The 18203-nt window shown below is 35.3% G+C and overlaps 1 protein-coding gene across 1 annotated transcript; it reads left to right on the top strand.

The window, feature by feature from the left end:
* The first annotated feature begins 391 nt into the window (after positions 1 to 391).
* LOC127215309 (high mobility group nucleosome-binding domain-containing protein 5-like) lies at positions 392 to 1226 on the top strand. Its single transcript, XM_051175680.1, is given in 3 exon segments — positions 392 to 480; positions 483 to 615; positions 617 to 1226. Coding segments are annotated over 3 exon segments (795 nt in total). The 5' UTR covers positions 392 to 428.
* The last annotated feature ends 16977 nt before the right edge of the window (positions 1227 to 18203 follow it).

Genomic DNA, 18203 nt, shown 5'->3' with positions numbered 1-18203 from the left:
AAAAACATGAAATAAGCACAAAGTGCATCATCTTTCTTTTTTCTCATTTACCCAGCAGAATCTATTAATTCTGTATGAGAGTTAAAATTAATTATTTTAAGGCCAGTTTGATGACTTAGAAGGCAAAGCTGTGACAATCAGAATTCATCTCCCAGGACCACATGATGAAAGGAAATATCTAACTCCTTCAAATTGTTCATTGACCTACACATGCTCACTTCATCTATTGTCATCTGACTATTCTATGATCCCTGTCTATTTCAATGTTAAAAGTAAATTTAACAACAAACGCCTATGTGAATCCAGTGCTGCATTTTCAGTTATCATTAAATCAGTTAGCATTAAATCATGTTTAAAAGTATATGAGAAAAAAGAAGGCATTCATTTTTTCCCTCCTGCCTAAGGATCTCCTGCAGAGAGCTGCAACAATGCCCAAAAGAAAGGCTGCAGGTGATGCAAGTCAGGAGCCAAAGAGATCAGCCCCACTGCTATGCCTGTGCCCTTTACACCAGAGGTGAAACCTAAGAGAACATCAACTCCAAGGAAACTGAAGACCACAAATGTTGTAGTGGAAGAAAACAAAGATGTGGGTGCCATAACAATTCCTGAAACCAAGCGAAGATGTTAAAGAAGAGGGCAATGTGGAAAATGTTGAAAATGGAGAAGCCAAGATTATTGAGGCACCCATTCCTAAAATGGAAACTGAGGAAATAAAGGAACAGAGGAATGAAGATGCCAAAGACGGAGGAGAAAAGAAAGAAGCTGTGGCCGCAGAAGGAAAAGATGAACCGGAAGAAAATGTCCAAAATATAGAGAAAGATGAAGATGGGAAAGTGGATAAAGATAAAGGTGAGGAGGTAAAAGATGGAAATAGGGAAGAAATCCTAGAAGAGAAGACAGATTCAGCAGAAAGTGAGAATGTAAAAGAGTACAAAGATGATGAAGAGAAAGAGGGTGATGGAAAAGAAGATGACAAAGTGCAAGGAGATGGGAAGAAGGAAGAAGAGAAAGATGACAAGGAAGAGAAAGCTGAAGTGGAAGAAGAAGTAAAAGAACAGAAAGAGGAAAAAGAAGACGAAGCTGGAAAATGCGAAGAAGAGGAAAATGAGGAAGATGGAAAGGAAGGCCAGAGTGAGGAAGATGGAAAGGAGAAAGATGTTGGAAAAGATGAAGATAGAAAGGAGGAAGAAGGAAAAGAAAAAAGAGGTTGCAGGGGAAGGAAATGATGAAAACAAGGTGGAAGCTGAAAATAAAGATTTCAAACAAGATGGAGAAAAGGAGTCTCTGAGTGTTGTCTAAAACTGCCCTATATGATATCATAATTTGGTAACATGTACCTTCCTGTTGTAATGTTAATAGAGATAAATAATTTTATCAGATATTATATAAACAGTGCTTTTCTTTAGCATCATTCAATCTTGGACCATCATCATACAGGTTATTAGTTGCAAAATACCTAACATGACATCTTTATACATTTTGTGATTATAGTAGTGCAAAATATAAAATGTATACTTACAACTTTGTGAATTTCACCGTGTGTAAATTATATATTAAATATTTGAGTTTCAATTTTATTCTTATATGTGATAATTTTGCAAAGTAGGAGAAATCCAAAAGAAAGAGTTTGGTACAACTTTGCTGTAGTTCTCTCTAGGTTGCTTTTTATAAAGAAGGTCAACTATTTTCAGGTAATGTTAAGAATTAGAATTGACATTGCCAAATCTAACTGTATTAGTAGCTTCAAAAGAACATAAAAATCTTAATTTCATTTTTGAAGAAATTTGAATGTTTATTTCAGGAGGGCAGTTTTGATTATATGTGTATGCACAAAGTTTTGCTGGATTTAACATAATTAAACAGCTCCACAAAGATGAAAAAAAAGAAGAAGAAACAAGAGTGCCTGGTTACCGAGGCTAAATATGTAATTAGAATCATAATAAAGTTCTTTAGGCCAAACTTGAGATAATTGTGTTTGGTAGGTTAAAAAAAAAAGTAGAAGAAACCCTGAAGGAGGAGAGGAGAATACAGACCTGAAGGAGAATATAAACCTGAAAAGAATCATAGACCAGAGGCTTAGAACAGAACCAAACAAGACTTGAAAAAAAGTCAGTAAAATAATTCCTAATGATATTCTGCTTTACTCATAGATTCGTGCCTAGCACAGTTGGCTTCATCACAGAGGCTTCATACAGTGACTAACCAATGGAAGCAGATGCAGAGACAAACAGCCAAATATTAGAAAGAGATTGGGTAATGCTGTGGAAGAGGGGCAGGAAGGATTGGGAGAGTCAGAAGGAACAAGGACACCACAAGAAAACACACAGAATCAACCAAGTGTGGATGGAATTAGTCTTACATCAACTTGATTGCCATGGTTGGCTGATATACACATCTGCCATTTGCAGAAAAGAAAGAAGGAGTAGATGGGGAGAGATGTTTGGGAAAAGGAGTAAGTGGGAGGAGAGAAGAGGGAGGAGAGGGAGAAGAGGAGAGAAACTATAATAAGACTGGAAAAAATTAATTAAATAAACACACACACACACACACACACACACACACACACACACAAAGAACTCTTAACATGAGCCAGACCAGTTTGAGACATGTATTCTTATCATGACCTATTTCAAAGCAATGAGCATCTAGTAACCACTGAGAGCATCCCTCCCCCTTACTCATCTCCGAGGTAAGAGAACTTCTCACTCTATTATCCAGCCATAATCCCATGTAAGATATTCCCCAGATCATGCCTAATGAAAAGGAGTAGTATTGAGTACCAACATTATGACTGTCTCTGTCCTGCCTGTGGGTACAATATTAGCAACAGCCCCAAGCTCCTGCTGCTGACTATCCCACCAGCTAGGAGCCAAAGGAGCCCCTTTGTCCCTTTGATTCTGTAAGTCATTTTGTCACTTCAGTAGGTAATGGAAACACTTGCATGATTGCTGCTCTTGTCCTCAGACTTCAATATGCCGTGTCCACTGCAGGCTGAACAATATTCCCACAGAACTAATCCAGATGTCTCATAAGAAGGAACAACATTTTCAGTCTTTTAGATGAGCTATGAAGATTTACACAACTCTTGATGATATCTCCAGCCTCCGTGTATTGCTCCAATCTTGTTTCCCTCTGCAGAAATCACTTTAGTCCCTGTCTAGGCATTTGGAACTTCCTAAAATTCTTAGTGTGACCACTCTTCAAGCTTGTACATACATGTCTTTCTGTATTTAGATTAGTTCGTTTGTTTTTCACTCCTATTTTTCTTATAAATGCCTTGATCAATATTATACTTGTCTCATGTTTTCTATTAGCCAATGAATTTCATCTATTCATACACTAAAAACTCTTATAAATTTTAATTAAATATGAACATACAGAGGAAAGTCCACGAGGCCTCAACCCTACAACAAGAAGAGCAGGCTATTAAGGAGTACCCATTGTGGGAGAAATAGTCTTCCTCAATGAGGAGTACAGGAATTGGTTATCCTGTGCCAAATACTCAGCCGTAAAAATGTATATATATATATATATATATATATATATATATATATATATATGTGTGTGTGTGTGTGTATGTATGTATGTATGTATGTATGTATATATATACATATATATACATATGTATAATGAAGATTATTCAGACTGTGTAAGTTGTATTTATACATTTAGCAATGTATATCCATACACATATACATATATGTATATAACTTTAATGAAACAAAAAGCTATTAATTTGGAAGAGAGCGAAGAAGGATATATGAGAGGTATTACAGGGAAGAAAGAGAGAAGGAATATGATGCAATCATATTCTAATCTCAAAAAACAGCAAAAATAATTAAAATTAAAATATTGCAGCTGGATAAAACAAAAGATAAGTGATTATTTCCAATTTCCTTAGTGACACAGGCATGACAATGTTAGTAGGTCTTTTTCCCTTCATGATTATCTTTTCTTTCTGACCTTTATTTTTCTTCACTTTATCTCCTCCTAAATTGTGTTTGAGCTGAAATTATTTATATTTGCCTATCTGCTTACCAACTCTTTGTTCATTGCTGACATTGCCTTATTTTTTATTCTAGTTTCAAAATCTTTTTGGAAATATGATTTAATAGTTCATCGAGCATCTGTACATAGAGCTTCTCAATCTATGCAGTCTATGACCCCCCAAAAAATCTTTATGTCAGTATGTTTTCCTTTTTCTTTCTTCTGTGTGTCTGCTCGTTCATTTGGAGATCAAAGGTCAAACTCAGACATTACTCAAGAGCTGTTCACCTTATTTGCTAAGACTGACTCATCCATGAGCTTGTGTGTCCATGCAGATTCAACTCAGGGGAATATTCAAATTCTCCAGAACACTATCATGTCAGCTAGCTGAGCATAGGACATAGTAGTCCAATTAAGGCCCTTTGCTTACAAAACAAATACTTTCCTGGCTAAGCCATCATCCTGGCTCAATCCTCAGTTTTCTTCATGAATTTAGCAACTCTACTATAACAATTGTTTCTACTTGACTCAGCACATTTGTTTCCTGTTTTTAAAAAAGAAAGTACATCCTGGATTTTAATTTTATGTTTCTACCTCCAGGTTTGTTACCAGATCCCAGAATTTCATTATTGAGGTAATTTACTTTAAATTTATTATTTTATTCTCTTTGTGTTTCATATTTCAGAAATAATTTTAAAATATTCTGTCTCTTCTTATTTAAAAATTATTCATCTTTCTTGTGTCCAGAATGCAAATGTTTATGTTACCTTGGTCCAACATGTAACTAAAGCTATCCAGATATGCTTCCTGACTAGAAACCACAGTCACTAAGTCCTGGGCATCGGACACCATCTGCATGTCCACGGTTCTATGAGATCCCTCTATTTTTTGCATTATACTATTTTCATCTCTTCATTTTTGTATACACTTTTGTTTATGAACTGAGATTGGGTTATGTAACTTGCATGGTAATTTGTGTATGGTAAGGGGGTACATCGTGAACTGTAGATTCTGTTTGTTGGATGGCTGGGTGACTCAATACAAATGTGAATTTCTTCCATCATAAAGGACAGGAATATTGAAGATTCAAGCAAGGTTATACATGTTTAATAACATATACAGTGGTTAGTAATTAATGTAACATGTGCTGTTAAAAAATGCAAAGGAAAGATAGCCCATCTTAATTTAAATTTAAATATGGCCAAATTAAAAACTATGGGGTTTCATTTAAAAATTAAAATTAGAACTGCTAATTCCATAAATCTTAAAATTAGTTTCATGAAAATCTATTTTAGTGTTTAAATAAATACCTAGTTCAAGAGTCAAAAGAATAATTTTCATTTAATTATAACTTGTGTAACTTTCTGTTTTACTAATTTATTGATTTTGACTGGTTTGGGAAAGCATTCTCAATTCTTTATTGCCAAAATTCTCATGTTTTATAGATTACAGTCATGCTTGAGGATTAGTTAGATATTATCAATTATTTATGTCGCCAAAAATTAAGAAATTGTGCTACAATATTTCTTGTCTTTTATGTTCAAGTACAAAGGGGCCATTTTATTTAAGATAAGCAATCAAGGGATGCTGGTTGAGTAATTTCAGTTAACACCACACCTTCTGGCTATTTATCATGTACCTGGAATTCTGGCTCTACTACCTTGCAGTTTGCAACTTTTGACATATGCTCATATTTAAATAAGAGCTAACTAATAATTTATAGTCTGCATTGCATTAGTTGTTAAGACAGACTTCTCACATTAATCTGTTAAAGACTTCTTATTTCTGGCATGCCATCTACATAGCATTCTTATTAACATTTGTATACTCTAGATACAAAAGATATAAACACAGGAACAACAGAGCAGTGTGGCAGCAATCCACAATAGCACTGAGGATGACCTAAATTAACAGAGAGAAACAAACCCTTATTTTTGATTCGGCTTCCCCAGATATTTTAAAACTCTTCATTTCTCAGGGTCTCTGTGTGTTAAGAATATATTTCCTAATGCAAGATAAAGAATTAGACTTTATTAGATTTGTGCAAACAAACTAATAGGATTTATTAAATTATATTACATAATCATGTTTTTTTTTCTTTTAAAATTAAGAAGCATGAGGTACTCTAGAAAAAGATGCTCTTTCTGAGGAAAATAATCCAGATTCTACTAATGCAGAACATAGAGTAAAAATACGCTTGAGTAGAAAAGAACACTAAATGAGGAGGAATTTTTAAATTAATTTTGAAATTGATTTTAAAAGAAACTAAATCAATCATTTTATACATTATAAATAACTGTAGTATGATATTGTGAAGTTATATTTTATTGTTTTCCTTTAATAGAATAATTGGAAAACAGTAAGTACATAGCACAAAACATCCATTAATCATTTTAGTTAAGCACATAATAACAACTGCAACAGCCATCATGCCACCACTCAATGACAGATGGACCATGATATGAAGAAACCTCATTATATACAGCCACATTGCATGAAATATGCCATATTAGAAAGGCTTTTGCCCATATCAGTGCCACTTCTCAATTCTGTCTGTCAGAATAAGCAAATTATTAGGCAGTATGTTTGATGAGAGCAATTAAAATCCCATTTTTCCAGGATGGTGGCATCTTCCAAGGATAAGACACACAGCATCAAACCAAATGCATCAAACATAATGAAAGGAGAAAAAAAAGAAAAAAAAACTGACTGCATGTAAGCTTTCTTAACTTTTTTCTCTTTTTCCCAGCTGTCAAAACCACAATAGGGCACTTTGTGATTGTGGTATCACAGGTGTAAAATATGCAACTGAAAATTCAATAGGAAAAAAATGTTCTATGAAATCATGACATTCATCAAAGTTGACTTTATCTGAAGCATCTTACGTTACAAGAAGAATCTTTTATTATTATTATTATTATTTTCTTTATTTTTAATCTTTTGACTAATACCATCAAATTGTGAGTATTAACAACTGAGACAATCATAAATCATGGGACATTTGTCATATTGACACAGGCAACAAGGCAGAAAGAATCCTAGAAATTGCCTGGAAACTGACCTTTGTCATTCAGGAGCTACTGAACTCTTTCACCAACAGCTGAATGTTATTGCTGTGCTTCCTCAACTTCAGTATACTTCATTAGAATGGTTTAGGAGTTCAACACTAGCCAGGTTCTCTTAGAGTATCATTTCCTATGATTTTCCTTCTACCATCAGTGTGCTCTACATGGTGTATACCATTTTCTAATGTTAGCCTAATTCCTGGCATTCACAAACGGCAGCTTCTTTGTCCCTACACATTCTCATGACTTCTTCCTTGTGCTCCATCTGATTCTTTTTTTTTTTGCCTCCTGATCATTATGCCATATGCTCTTTGCCATTGCCTATGTAAAGGCTCCATTTTGTAGTCTTTAATTTGTAGTTCAACTGTCCAAGAAGTGACCTTGATTTGAGCTATCACTTTTTATTTAAAAATTCTTCATATGGCTTTGTCCACTACTAATCATTTTGGCTATTGTAAAAGGGCTGGCATCCTAATTTGATTTCATTGCTTTGATTAAGCAGGCAGACCAATAAGATGGAGAGATGACTCAGAAGTTAAGAGCACTTACTGCTCTTGTGGAGGACACTGTTTCAGTTCCCAGAAAAAATAAATAAATAAATAAAAGTACCAGATGTGTCACTACTGCCTGTGACTCCGATTCCAGGGCATCTGATGTCACCTGACCTTGAGAGGCACCTGCACACACCTGGTGCATATAAAGACACTAAAACATTAAGACACATACATAAATGACATTAAGTAAATCTTTAAGAATAAATCTGAGCAAAATCAACTTCGTAGAAAAACAGGATTTATCTGGCTTACACTTTCAGGTCTTAGTTTTCAGTCAAAGAAAGTCGGGACAGAAACTCATTGCTTCCTAATTTGCTGGCAGTTTCTGGTTTAGCTAGCATTCTTATACATTTCATATTCATTTGCTCAAGAAATAGCATTATCCATAGTGGACCAGAATAGACTACATCTATTAGCAATCAAGACAAGTCAACACAGACATGCCCAAAGGTCAATTTTTTTTCTAGATAATCCCTCAAGCAAGACTCCTTTCTTGAGTGACTGACAATTAAAAGCTAACAAAAACAACAGGTTAGGAAAGTAGCAGGTACCATAAAATCTGTATGATTCTACTTGGCTGGGAAACAGCCACAGAGAAGTCTCCTTTTGTACAAAACCCCATGTGAACCACATCCCTGAGTTGTACATGGAACCAACCACCGCCCACATATTCTCTTTAAATTTCAATGCATTCTATTTTCTCCATGTAATTTGTACTCTCAAACCTGTAGAGGTTTCTTCCATTTCTTTTTCAGCTGGCTATAATTCTGACGATTTACCTATATCATCCATGCAAGTTCCATTTTTAAACATCACGCTGTCAATAATCCTACATCTTCTTCCAGATATTTTAATGATCTTTCTCACTTATGCTCTGTTATATAGTAAATATTTGTGTTTTATTTTCCTACACACCAGTTTAATATTTCATAAAAGCATGAAGTATTTTCGTTCTGCTGTCCCAAACATCACATAAGCTAATATAACTTATTTAGTGTTCAATAAATCTTACTGATCAAATTAATATAACTATTCCATTATATTTTTGAATATAATATATATTCTAGACAGTATTATACATATCAGGATCTGCATTAATGAGTAAACAGAAGAAGGAAAAATCATTAATATGTAGAACTTGTATTATATCAGTTAAAAAAATATCAAGCAGATAGCTAAACATTACACATGCATATACCAGGATAAGAAAAGAAAACATATGAGAGTAATGGCAGAATTATAAAAAGGTAGAGAGCTAATTACAAACTAGTCATGCCTTTGTCTTTCATTTTAATGATAGCTTCCTTACTCCTTGATCACAAGAACTCCCGGTTAATATATCTCTCTATTTCTGTCTCTCTCTTCTCTCTTTCCCTCTCTCCCACCCCCCACACCCCCTCTCTCTCTTATATCCTTCCAATAAAAAGGAAATAAGTACTACCTATATAACTGGAACCTTGTGTTTAATGGGTTGGCATATGTGTGATAACGCATTTTTAATGTGTCCTGTACTGGTCTAGGTCTACATGCTTGTGTGCATATTCACTTAGCATTCATATGCTTGCTTCAATTACAACCCGCATTTCACTGATGAGGAAAAGGAAGCACAAGGAAGTTAAATTCCAGCATTCATATTTTAGAAAATCCCAGGGACTATGATGCAGACCTGTGAGATCTGGCTTCCCAATTACGCTTAACCACTGTTTTGTTTTATGTCTCAAGGAATATAATTCATATCTTGCTTGAGACATGCAAGAAATTCCACAAATGTTCACTGAATGTGACTGTAGGATATCTGCATGACTTTCACTCATAGATCATAAAATAATCCTTCATCAAGGATTTCCTGAGCAGTTCAGAAAAACATCCATGGAGAGAAAGAGGAATTTTCCGATGCAGAAGATAAGAATGCCAGCGGGTGCAATCTGGGCCACTTACAGGTAAAGTGGCCACAGCTGCTCACACCCCCGATGACTACCTCTCCAGTTGCGAAGCAAAACCCAAATGCATCTGAAGCAGTCCAAATGTACAACCACATAGTTAACATCCATTTCCTTGTTCAAATGCCCCATATGTTAGACTCCTGATTAGTTCTCTTGGCACAAACACACATACTAATCTAGACTGGTTGCTTTCTGGCTATGGTATTCTCTAATAAAGTGGAGCAGAGACTCAAACAAAATGAAATGTCCATTCAGTGCCAACATGATCCTGAACTTCCAATTTCATTCAACAAGAGAGGAAATATGTGTAGGAAGAGTTCAGCTTTCTCCTCTAACTATACAGTGGTTCCTGGGAGACCTTTAGTAATAAATTGGTGACATTCTTTAACATCTACTTAATACTTCAGCCTGTTTCTTACAAATGAAGCACATTTTTCTATTAGCCAGGGAAATAGGGAAAGAAGACTATTTTGCCACAATGGAAACCTGTGCACCTTCACCTATAAAACACAGCATTGGATATATAAACAGCCCAGGATACTGGGGTATTAAACGTAGATTAAGGAACCCAAGGCACCAAGAACCTAAGAAAGAGCAATGATTGAAAACATTATCCCCCACACTTCATAGGTGGGATGCTAGATTCATCCAACAAGCCACATTGGGGCCAAAAACCAACCTTTACACAGCATCCTCATTCTCCTTCTACTTCTTGTTCTTGCCACCCCCTCCTTTCCCAGAAACACAGAACCTCTTTGTCCAGAAATCAGATTAATGGTATCTTTCTTGATATCCCTCCTTCTCAAGGCTATGTTCACAGGATGAAAAGATCACATTTTGTATTGACTCACAAAGATTTGGCCAATATCATGAGATCCAACATTTTATTAACTACTTTATCACACCAGTGACAATAAATTTAGTAATTCACAAATTACTATTGTCTGTTGAGTTAACACTTTTGATTAACAATAGTACTAAAAATAATGCCTATATGCACCCAAACTCAAAGAAGGAAAATCAGACCTAATAATCTAGTACGTGATATCTAATGACACCATTAAAATATCCAAGTTCTGCTATTAAACATTACTTTCTTAACTTATTTATTTTAAATTTAAGGGTAAGATTGTATGTATTTATCATATAGAATATTTTTATGCATATGTTGAAGCATATTTATATTCACTTTTGAACTAAAAGTTAAAATTTTATTTTATTTTCATGATCCACATGGTATCCATATATATATGGAATGACTATATGTAGCTAATTAACATGTGTACTATCTCACAGTTGTTTTTCTTAAGCAAGGTTGAAATTGCCATAATTGCCATTATTCACTTCTAAAGGCAAGGTGATTAGCACACCAAATTAGAAATGCAAACATTTTTATTACATGTCTATACAATATGGCTGTATATGTTGCAAGGACATTTTTTCAGTACTGAAGTACTTCTGTTTGTGATTCCTAAGTGGTTTCTATAACAAAATACTGACAAAAAAATAATTACAGCTGGGTGGTGATGGTGCACCCTTTATCTCAGCATCAGGAGGCAGAGACAGGCAGATCTTTGTGAGGTCGACACCAGCTTGGTCTACAGAGTAAGTTCCAAGACAGCGAGTGATACACAAGAAACCTTGTCTAAGCAAACCTACATAAAAAAACTAAACAACAGAGAAGCCATTACTACAAAATGTTTGTGCGCGTGCACCCTGCACTCTCACAATTTTCCCTTCATTTGCACAAGAAATAATTATGTATTTATAGTTCTCAGTGTCATTTCTCTTAAGTGAATTTCCTAAAAATTTTTATTCCATTAGACAAAAAAGAAATATTAATAGCATTGGATACTAATATGGAAATTCACTTCCACTCACAACGTAACAAATATTTATTTATTGTGCATTATCTTGAATATTCATATGAAAATCTCAGTGAGCATGTGAGTTATATATTATTATCCAAAATGAGTAATGATAACTACTATAATTTGGTGCATTAAGAGAAGCTGAGGCAAATTTTGAGGCAAAAACTCGTTTAATTTCTGTTGCTATGCAACCCAAACTCACAGTGCTAAAGAGTAGGAATACTCAGACAAACAGAAACTGCAAACCGACTATTTTGCAGATTTGCAATCTTCCGCCATTTATACTGTATTAACCAAAAATCATTAAAAAAGGAAATCTCTTCAGTTCATGCTTCTTGTGTGTTCTTAAGAAGTAGAATTACTTAATTACAGCTCTACAGAAAAAAATATACATATTTAGCTGGCCTTTGCACACTGTCGTTTGAAATAAAACATCTTTGCTCTTTTAGATTTTGAGTTAATTTTAAAAATAAGCATCTGATATATATATACCTATAATCTATTTTTACTTAAAATGAAAACCCTAAAGAAGCCCTTTTCCTCTCTCTCTGAAAAACAAGCAAATAAAACATAAAATAGAGAACAAAGGTCAAAACAAGCAATCCAATAAGGTGAGATACCAAAAAAAAAAAAAAAAAAATAAGGTGTACAGGCATGCACACACACACACACACACACACACACACACACACACACACACACACACTGTTTTGTGTTGGCCAAATAAAATAGGCTATAGGATGTAATTGATATACCCTGTGATAGTCCAATTGGGGATAACAACTTTAGATCTTCTTTGTTTGTACTTGCTATTATAACTTGCTTTATGTAGCATACTCTGTTTTCCATTTTATGGGTCCTAGGGATCCAACTGGAGTTATTAGATTTGATGCCTTTATCAGCTGTGTCATGACGCCAGCCCTGGATTCCTATCATTACATGTAGTATTTCACCCAATTATCTGAATAGTCCCAAGGTTTCATGAGAATACTCATGTGACAGATGAGAAAATGCACACAGAGAAGAAATTTATAGCAAATGAGACAGCTGCTAGACACATGAAGAGAGTGGCATTCACCTTGTCATCGCAGAGTGGTCATCTGTTGTCACACATAAGCTACTATGGAGCAAATTAAAATCAAAGCAGTATCTCAGGGATGTTTAGCACAACAGCACAAGTAAATTACTTTTCTATTGTTTCTAACACCTAACTCAAGACAAAACAATGACAACAAGAAAACCAAACATTGGAGAATACAACATCCCACCTCTTCATAGATAAACACTGAACTGAAATAAAAATGATTATCAAACAGTGTGATTGGATTTTTATGTCAACTGTGACTTTCACTAATTAAAAAAAAAAGCAATACTGTTAACATATTTTAAGTCACTTATATTGGTAATTTGTCTTAGTTAGGATTTCTATTTTGGTATAGAGCCACCATGATAACAGCAACACTTTTAAAGAAAATTAATTGTGGTGGTTTTCCTCCAGTTCAGAGGTTCAGTTCTATTATCATGATGGGACATGGTGGCATGCAGGCAGACATGGCACTGGATAGGTAGCTGTTACATGTTAATACATGAGCATTGGAGAACTCAAAGCCAACCCACACAGAGACACACTTCCTCCAACAAAGTCACACTAGACCACCAAGACTACATATCCTAATATTACTCCTCCTTTGTGGATCCATTTTTCCCAAGCCACCACATTCCACTAACTGGCCTCCAAAGATTTGTAACTATATTAGAATGCAAAAATACATTCAGTCCAACTTCAGAAGTCCCCATAGTCTGTAATAGTCTCAAATATATTTAAAACATTAATTAGTTCAAAGTCGTTCCTGAAATTCATGCAATCTCCTAATTGTAATTCCCTGTACAATCAAAACCAAAAGGCAGATATAATGGTTCAGGACATAAATTACCATTTCAAAATCTAGGGAAGGGAGCATAGTGAGGTTATACTGGATCACAGCAAGACTGAAAACCTGATGGGCAAACTCCAAAGTGTATCTCCATGTCTGATGCCAAACTTCCCTTCAGATCTCTAACCCCTTTTAACTTTGTTAACTGCAGTACATTTCTTTGTCTTGTGTTGCTTCCACTGCCTGTTATCAGCTTTGCTTGGCAGTTATAGCAGATATCTGGCATCTCTAACACCCTGGGGTCTGTCCCAAGGCAATCCAGGCTTCAACATCATTTCATGAAACTGCACTTCTAGGCCTCCACTCAGGGACACCACTGACACACGTCTGACCTTAGCAGTTTTCCTTAGGTGCAGAGGCAAATTCCATAACCCATTTAGTCTAAAGCCAGGACCATGTGGTGGAAAGTGCCAAATTCTGTAGCTTGCAGGAGCTGGAACATGGTCCCCTCATTCAATTACATCTTAACCAGCATTCTGGTTTTGATGGTTACCTTTACTGATTGACCTTTACTATACTAATACTTGCTCAGTGGACCAGGCTGACCTCAAACTCAGAGATATTCCAGACTCTGCCTTCCCAATGCCGGAATTAAAAGTTTGCTTCTGGCTCTAAGAGTTTCTTTAATTCCCTTTACAACTGTAGCATGAATTATAAAAATCCAGAGACTGATATTAGGTCAGGAAAACAAAGCTCTTACCGATACCTCAGGCTGAAAGGGCTGTCCTGTTCTCACTATGTCTGGAGAATAAACCTTTGCACCAAACTTCAGACTGCAATCCCTGTCTCCATGAAGCCTCACATTACAATCCCAGACTGCTGCTTCTTCATTTTAAACATCATAAATCCTGGGATTAAAGTTGTGTGATCCCAAGTGCTGCAATCACCTTTGTATGAGCTGTTTCTCTTAGGATGGGATCAATTTCTTGTAGCTCAGTGTGGCCTTAAACTAACAGACATCCATCTGCTTGTCTCTTGAGTCCTGGGATTAAAGGTGTGTCACCATCACCATGCTAGCTAATATGGACACTGGCATTAAAGGTGTTTATCACTATTGCCTGCCTCTATGCCTTCTGGCTAGCATTGCTTTTTGTACCCTCAGGCAAACTTTAATAAGTCATAACTAATATATCACCACACAAGAGTTGGAAATTTAGCTAGATGGGATGTTACCCTAAAGTCACCACTCCCTTTATTCCATTTCTTAATCCTTTTGTTTCCCTGAGCACAGGATTTAGCTCTATACCACTTCCTGGTACCCTTTTCTCAATCCATACATTTTGTATTTTTTATTTGCTCAGCTTGCTACTTTTCATTATAAATCATCATTAGAGTTAACAGTAATAACCACAGAATGGGGTCTGTTCTAGTCTGATTTGAGATTTCTTCTGCCAGCAGAATTAATCCAAGAACTCTTCACTTTAGCCTCATGCAGACTTTTCAATATATGTCATCTTTGAGTTTTCCTAGCCAGAACATGAACGTTTATTCCTCTTGCCTCATCCTCCTGTGAAACCTAGGTTTTGAGACAATGCCAACACACCTGGCCTCCTCTTGTAATATCATCACCTTTACTCTGATAATTGTCACAAACATTAGATGTCAATACAACATTATGGGCTACACAAACAGTTTGTCTGAACCATGTTCCTGCTATTTTTATCTTCCCAACTCTTGTTCAAGTGATATTTCTTAAATTTACCTAGACATCAGGTTTTACAGTATTTAATGTCTCCCAATGGCATTATAAGTGAGAGCTTAATAATTCAAGAAAACGAACAGAGATCACATCCTCCATTTTTCCTTTGTCAATGTTTCCACTCTTTTCTCCTTTCACTTCATGTGCATGCTTTTTCCCTGTCATGCTAACAACTGTGAAGTCCTCTACAAGGACAATTCACTCACAATTCTGGGAATGTACTCATGGTTTCTCTTGGACTAAAATAATTTCAATTCCATTACAAATACTGTTCATAAATCAAACTAATTTCTTAAAGGGAAAAGATACTATAAATATCCTCCCCACCACATTCTAAAAGACTTCATATTTATCATCAAAAGAATATCCCTAACCTTACTAAAATTGAATAAGAAAAATATAGTTTCATATTCTGTGTTCAACATTTTTTCTTTGCATGATACATAATGTAGACATCCAGGAATGAAAATAAAAGCATATGTAATAGAAGTCTACATTGACATAAATATTTTCTTCCCCAAGACTACAATCTTTATAGCATTTACTGTAATGGATAGTCATGAAAGCATCTCTTAACATTTTTACAGGAAAAAGTTCTGCTTTCTTAAGACATGTCTTTCTTTTAAAAAATCTGAGTACAGACATTTGTCATTTTGTTTACTTCTCAAAATAATTCTGTTTCCAAATTACTTGTATAATGATGACAAGTAAAAAATAAAAATGAATAAAGTAAAATTGTAGCAAAACAATACAAAATAAAATAAATTTTTATTCATAGAGATATTTCAAGGGTAATTTTCCATTCATAACACATGAATATCTTTCTGAGAAAAGCAAAATTTTCAAAAGATATTAAATTATCTCACAGAATTTAGAAAAATCTAAATGATTAGTATTACACTTAAATATTATCCGTTATTTGTCAACAATCTGTTTTATTTATAAAAGTTTATTGGATTATTTCTCATGATGTACCTTCTAAAATAATCAGTTCATATTATCTACAATGTGTATCCACATGATAATCAAACTGAATCATAATACACAGGATTTGCATAAATGTGGCAAGTTCAAGAAAATAGGACATTAACATTTGACTTTCCCTTAAGTGTATGTATATGGTCTGTTTTTGCTGTGTAGTAGTTGTTTGATGATGCAAAGATGTGATACATTCTTTTATGGTATATCTGTTAGCATCTGTAAAGCTGTGCTATTTTGCTGCCTAAAATACCTGAATATCTAATAAAGAGCTGAATGTCCAATAGCAAGGCAGTAGAAAGAGTAGGCAAGGCTGGGAGTTAGAGAAAATAAATATGAGGAGAAATCTGAGAGAAAAAGATAAGAGAGAAAAAGGAGAGGAGGACTCCAGGGGACAGGCACCCAGCTACACAGCAAGCCACAGAATAAGAAGTAAAGAAAGTTATATTGAATAGAGACAGATAAAAGTCCAGACACAAAAAATAGACAGGATAATTAAAGAAAAGCTAGCTAAAAATAAGCCAACCCAAGGTTGGGTATTTATAAGTAAGAATAAGCCTCTGTGTATTTATTTGGGAACTGGGTGGACAGAATCTCAAAGAGCAAAGATCTAAAGGAGTAAATGTGTAAAACAACCAACTACAAGAGTATCTGATTGGAGCAATACTTCCTATTTTAGGTGATTTGTAGTTGTGTGTAAGGAGTAGGTTTTTCAGACCGCCTCGGTCTTGTCCCGCCGCGCCAGCCCCAAATAAGGCACAGAGACTCTATATTTGATATAATGCTGCTGGCCAGTTACTTGTTTCTTATCGGCTAGCTCTGTCATAAGTATTAACCCATTTCCACATGCTTTCATCTTACCGGGGAATGGGGCCTGCCTCTGGTCTCCCCAGTCTCTCCATCTTGACTCTTCCTTTCTACTTCCTCTTTCGCCCTCGTCTCCTAGTCCCACCTATCTACATTTCCTATTTTCCAACAGTGCTTTATTCATTAACCAGTATGAAAAACATATTTATAGAATGGCATCTCCCATCAGTGATAAAATATCCTTTCAAAACAACTTAATGGAGCATATGTTTATTTTTCCTATAGTTGCAAGTTATAGGCTACTATGACAGAACAGTTAAGGCATCTGGGACCTGAGGTTCTCATCACATCATGTACCCAGTTAGAGGAGAGGAATGAATGAATGCATACTAGTCTTCAGTCACTGTTTCTGTTCCCATATAGTTCAGAGTACTCTGCATAAGGAATGGTGTCACACAGGCTCATCTTTCTACTTCAATTAATATAATCAACTAATCTGTTACAGACAACCTCAGAGTCTCATTGCCCATGTTACTTTAGAAACTCTCAGGTTGACAATTAATACTAAGGATCTCACCTACCCTTGGGAACTAGATGATGAGGCAATCACTAAATAAGATAAAGAATTCAGAAGTAAAAATGTCTTAAATTTAATATATTGTGATTTGAGATGAACTGAAATAGACAAAGACATGAAAATTCACATTTGACATTCAGAGTCAGGAAAAAAAAGTTACAAATCTCTGTAAGCTGCCATATACAAAGCAAGGGTTGAAGACGAGTTGAACAATGTGACACAGGACAAACCACAGAATGATGTCATTTGAAAAAAAGATTTCATTCTGAGGACAGATTTTAAGAACACCGAGAATTGGCACTGAAAATGGCAACGAAAACAAGCAACCAGAAGAGGTAACAAAGAAAAAAATATTTAAATGTACAATCCAGCTCTGAACTCTTTCCAATTTCCTGCTATCACCTTACTAGGGGCTACAAGGTTAAACCAAGCTCACTATTGAAACCATGAAGTATTTGTTCCCACTCCTCTGTTCTCCCATAAGGCTTAATCTATGCTAATTATTGCAAATACAGCTCATTCTCTCAATACCATTTCTTCTGTACAATCTCCTCTACTCTGCTCTACAATGTGTTCCTTGTGCTGCATTATGAGAAAAGAGAATAAGAAGCTGGCTTTGGCTATTTAGAATAAAGAGATGACCTTTGCAAGAACAATTTTATTGTGGTGCTATGGGCAGAAGCCAAAAAAAATAAAGGATTAAGAAAGGAGTGGGTGGTAATTATACAGAAAAGCTGCAGATCACTGTGTGCACAGTTAGCTCCTGAAGTACAGCTGAGAGATGAGAC

Source organism: Phodopus roborovskii, unplaced genomic scaffold (assembly GCF_943737965.1).
Source record: "Phodopus roborovskii unplaced genomic scaffold, PHOROB, whole genome shotgun sequence".
Lineage (NCBI taxonomy): Eukaryota > Metazoa > Chordata > Mammalia > Rodentia > Cricetidae > Phodopus > Phodopus roborovskii.
This window is presented reverse-complemented; position numbering and strand designations above follow the sequence as displayed.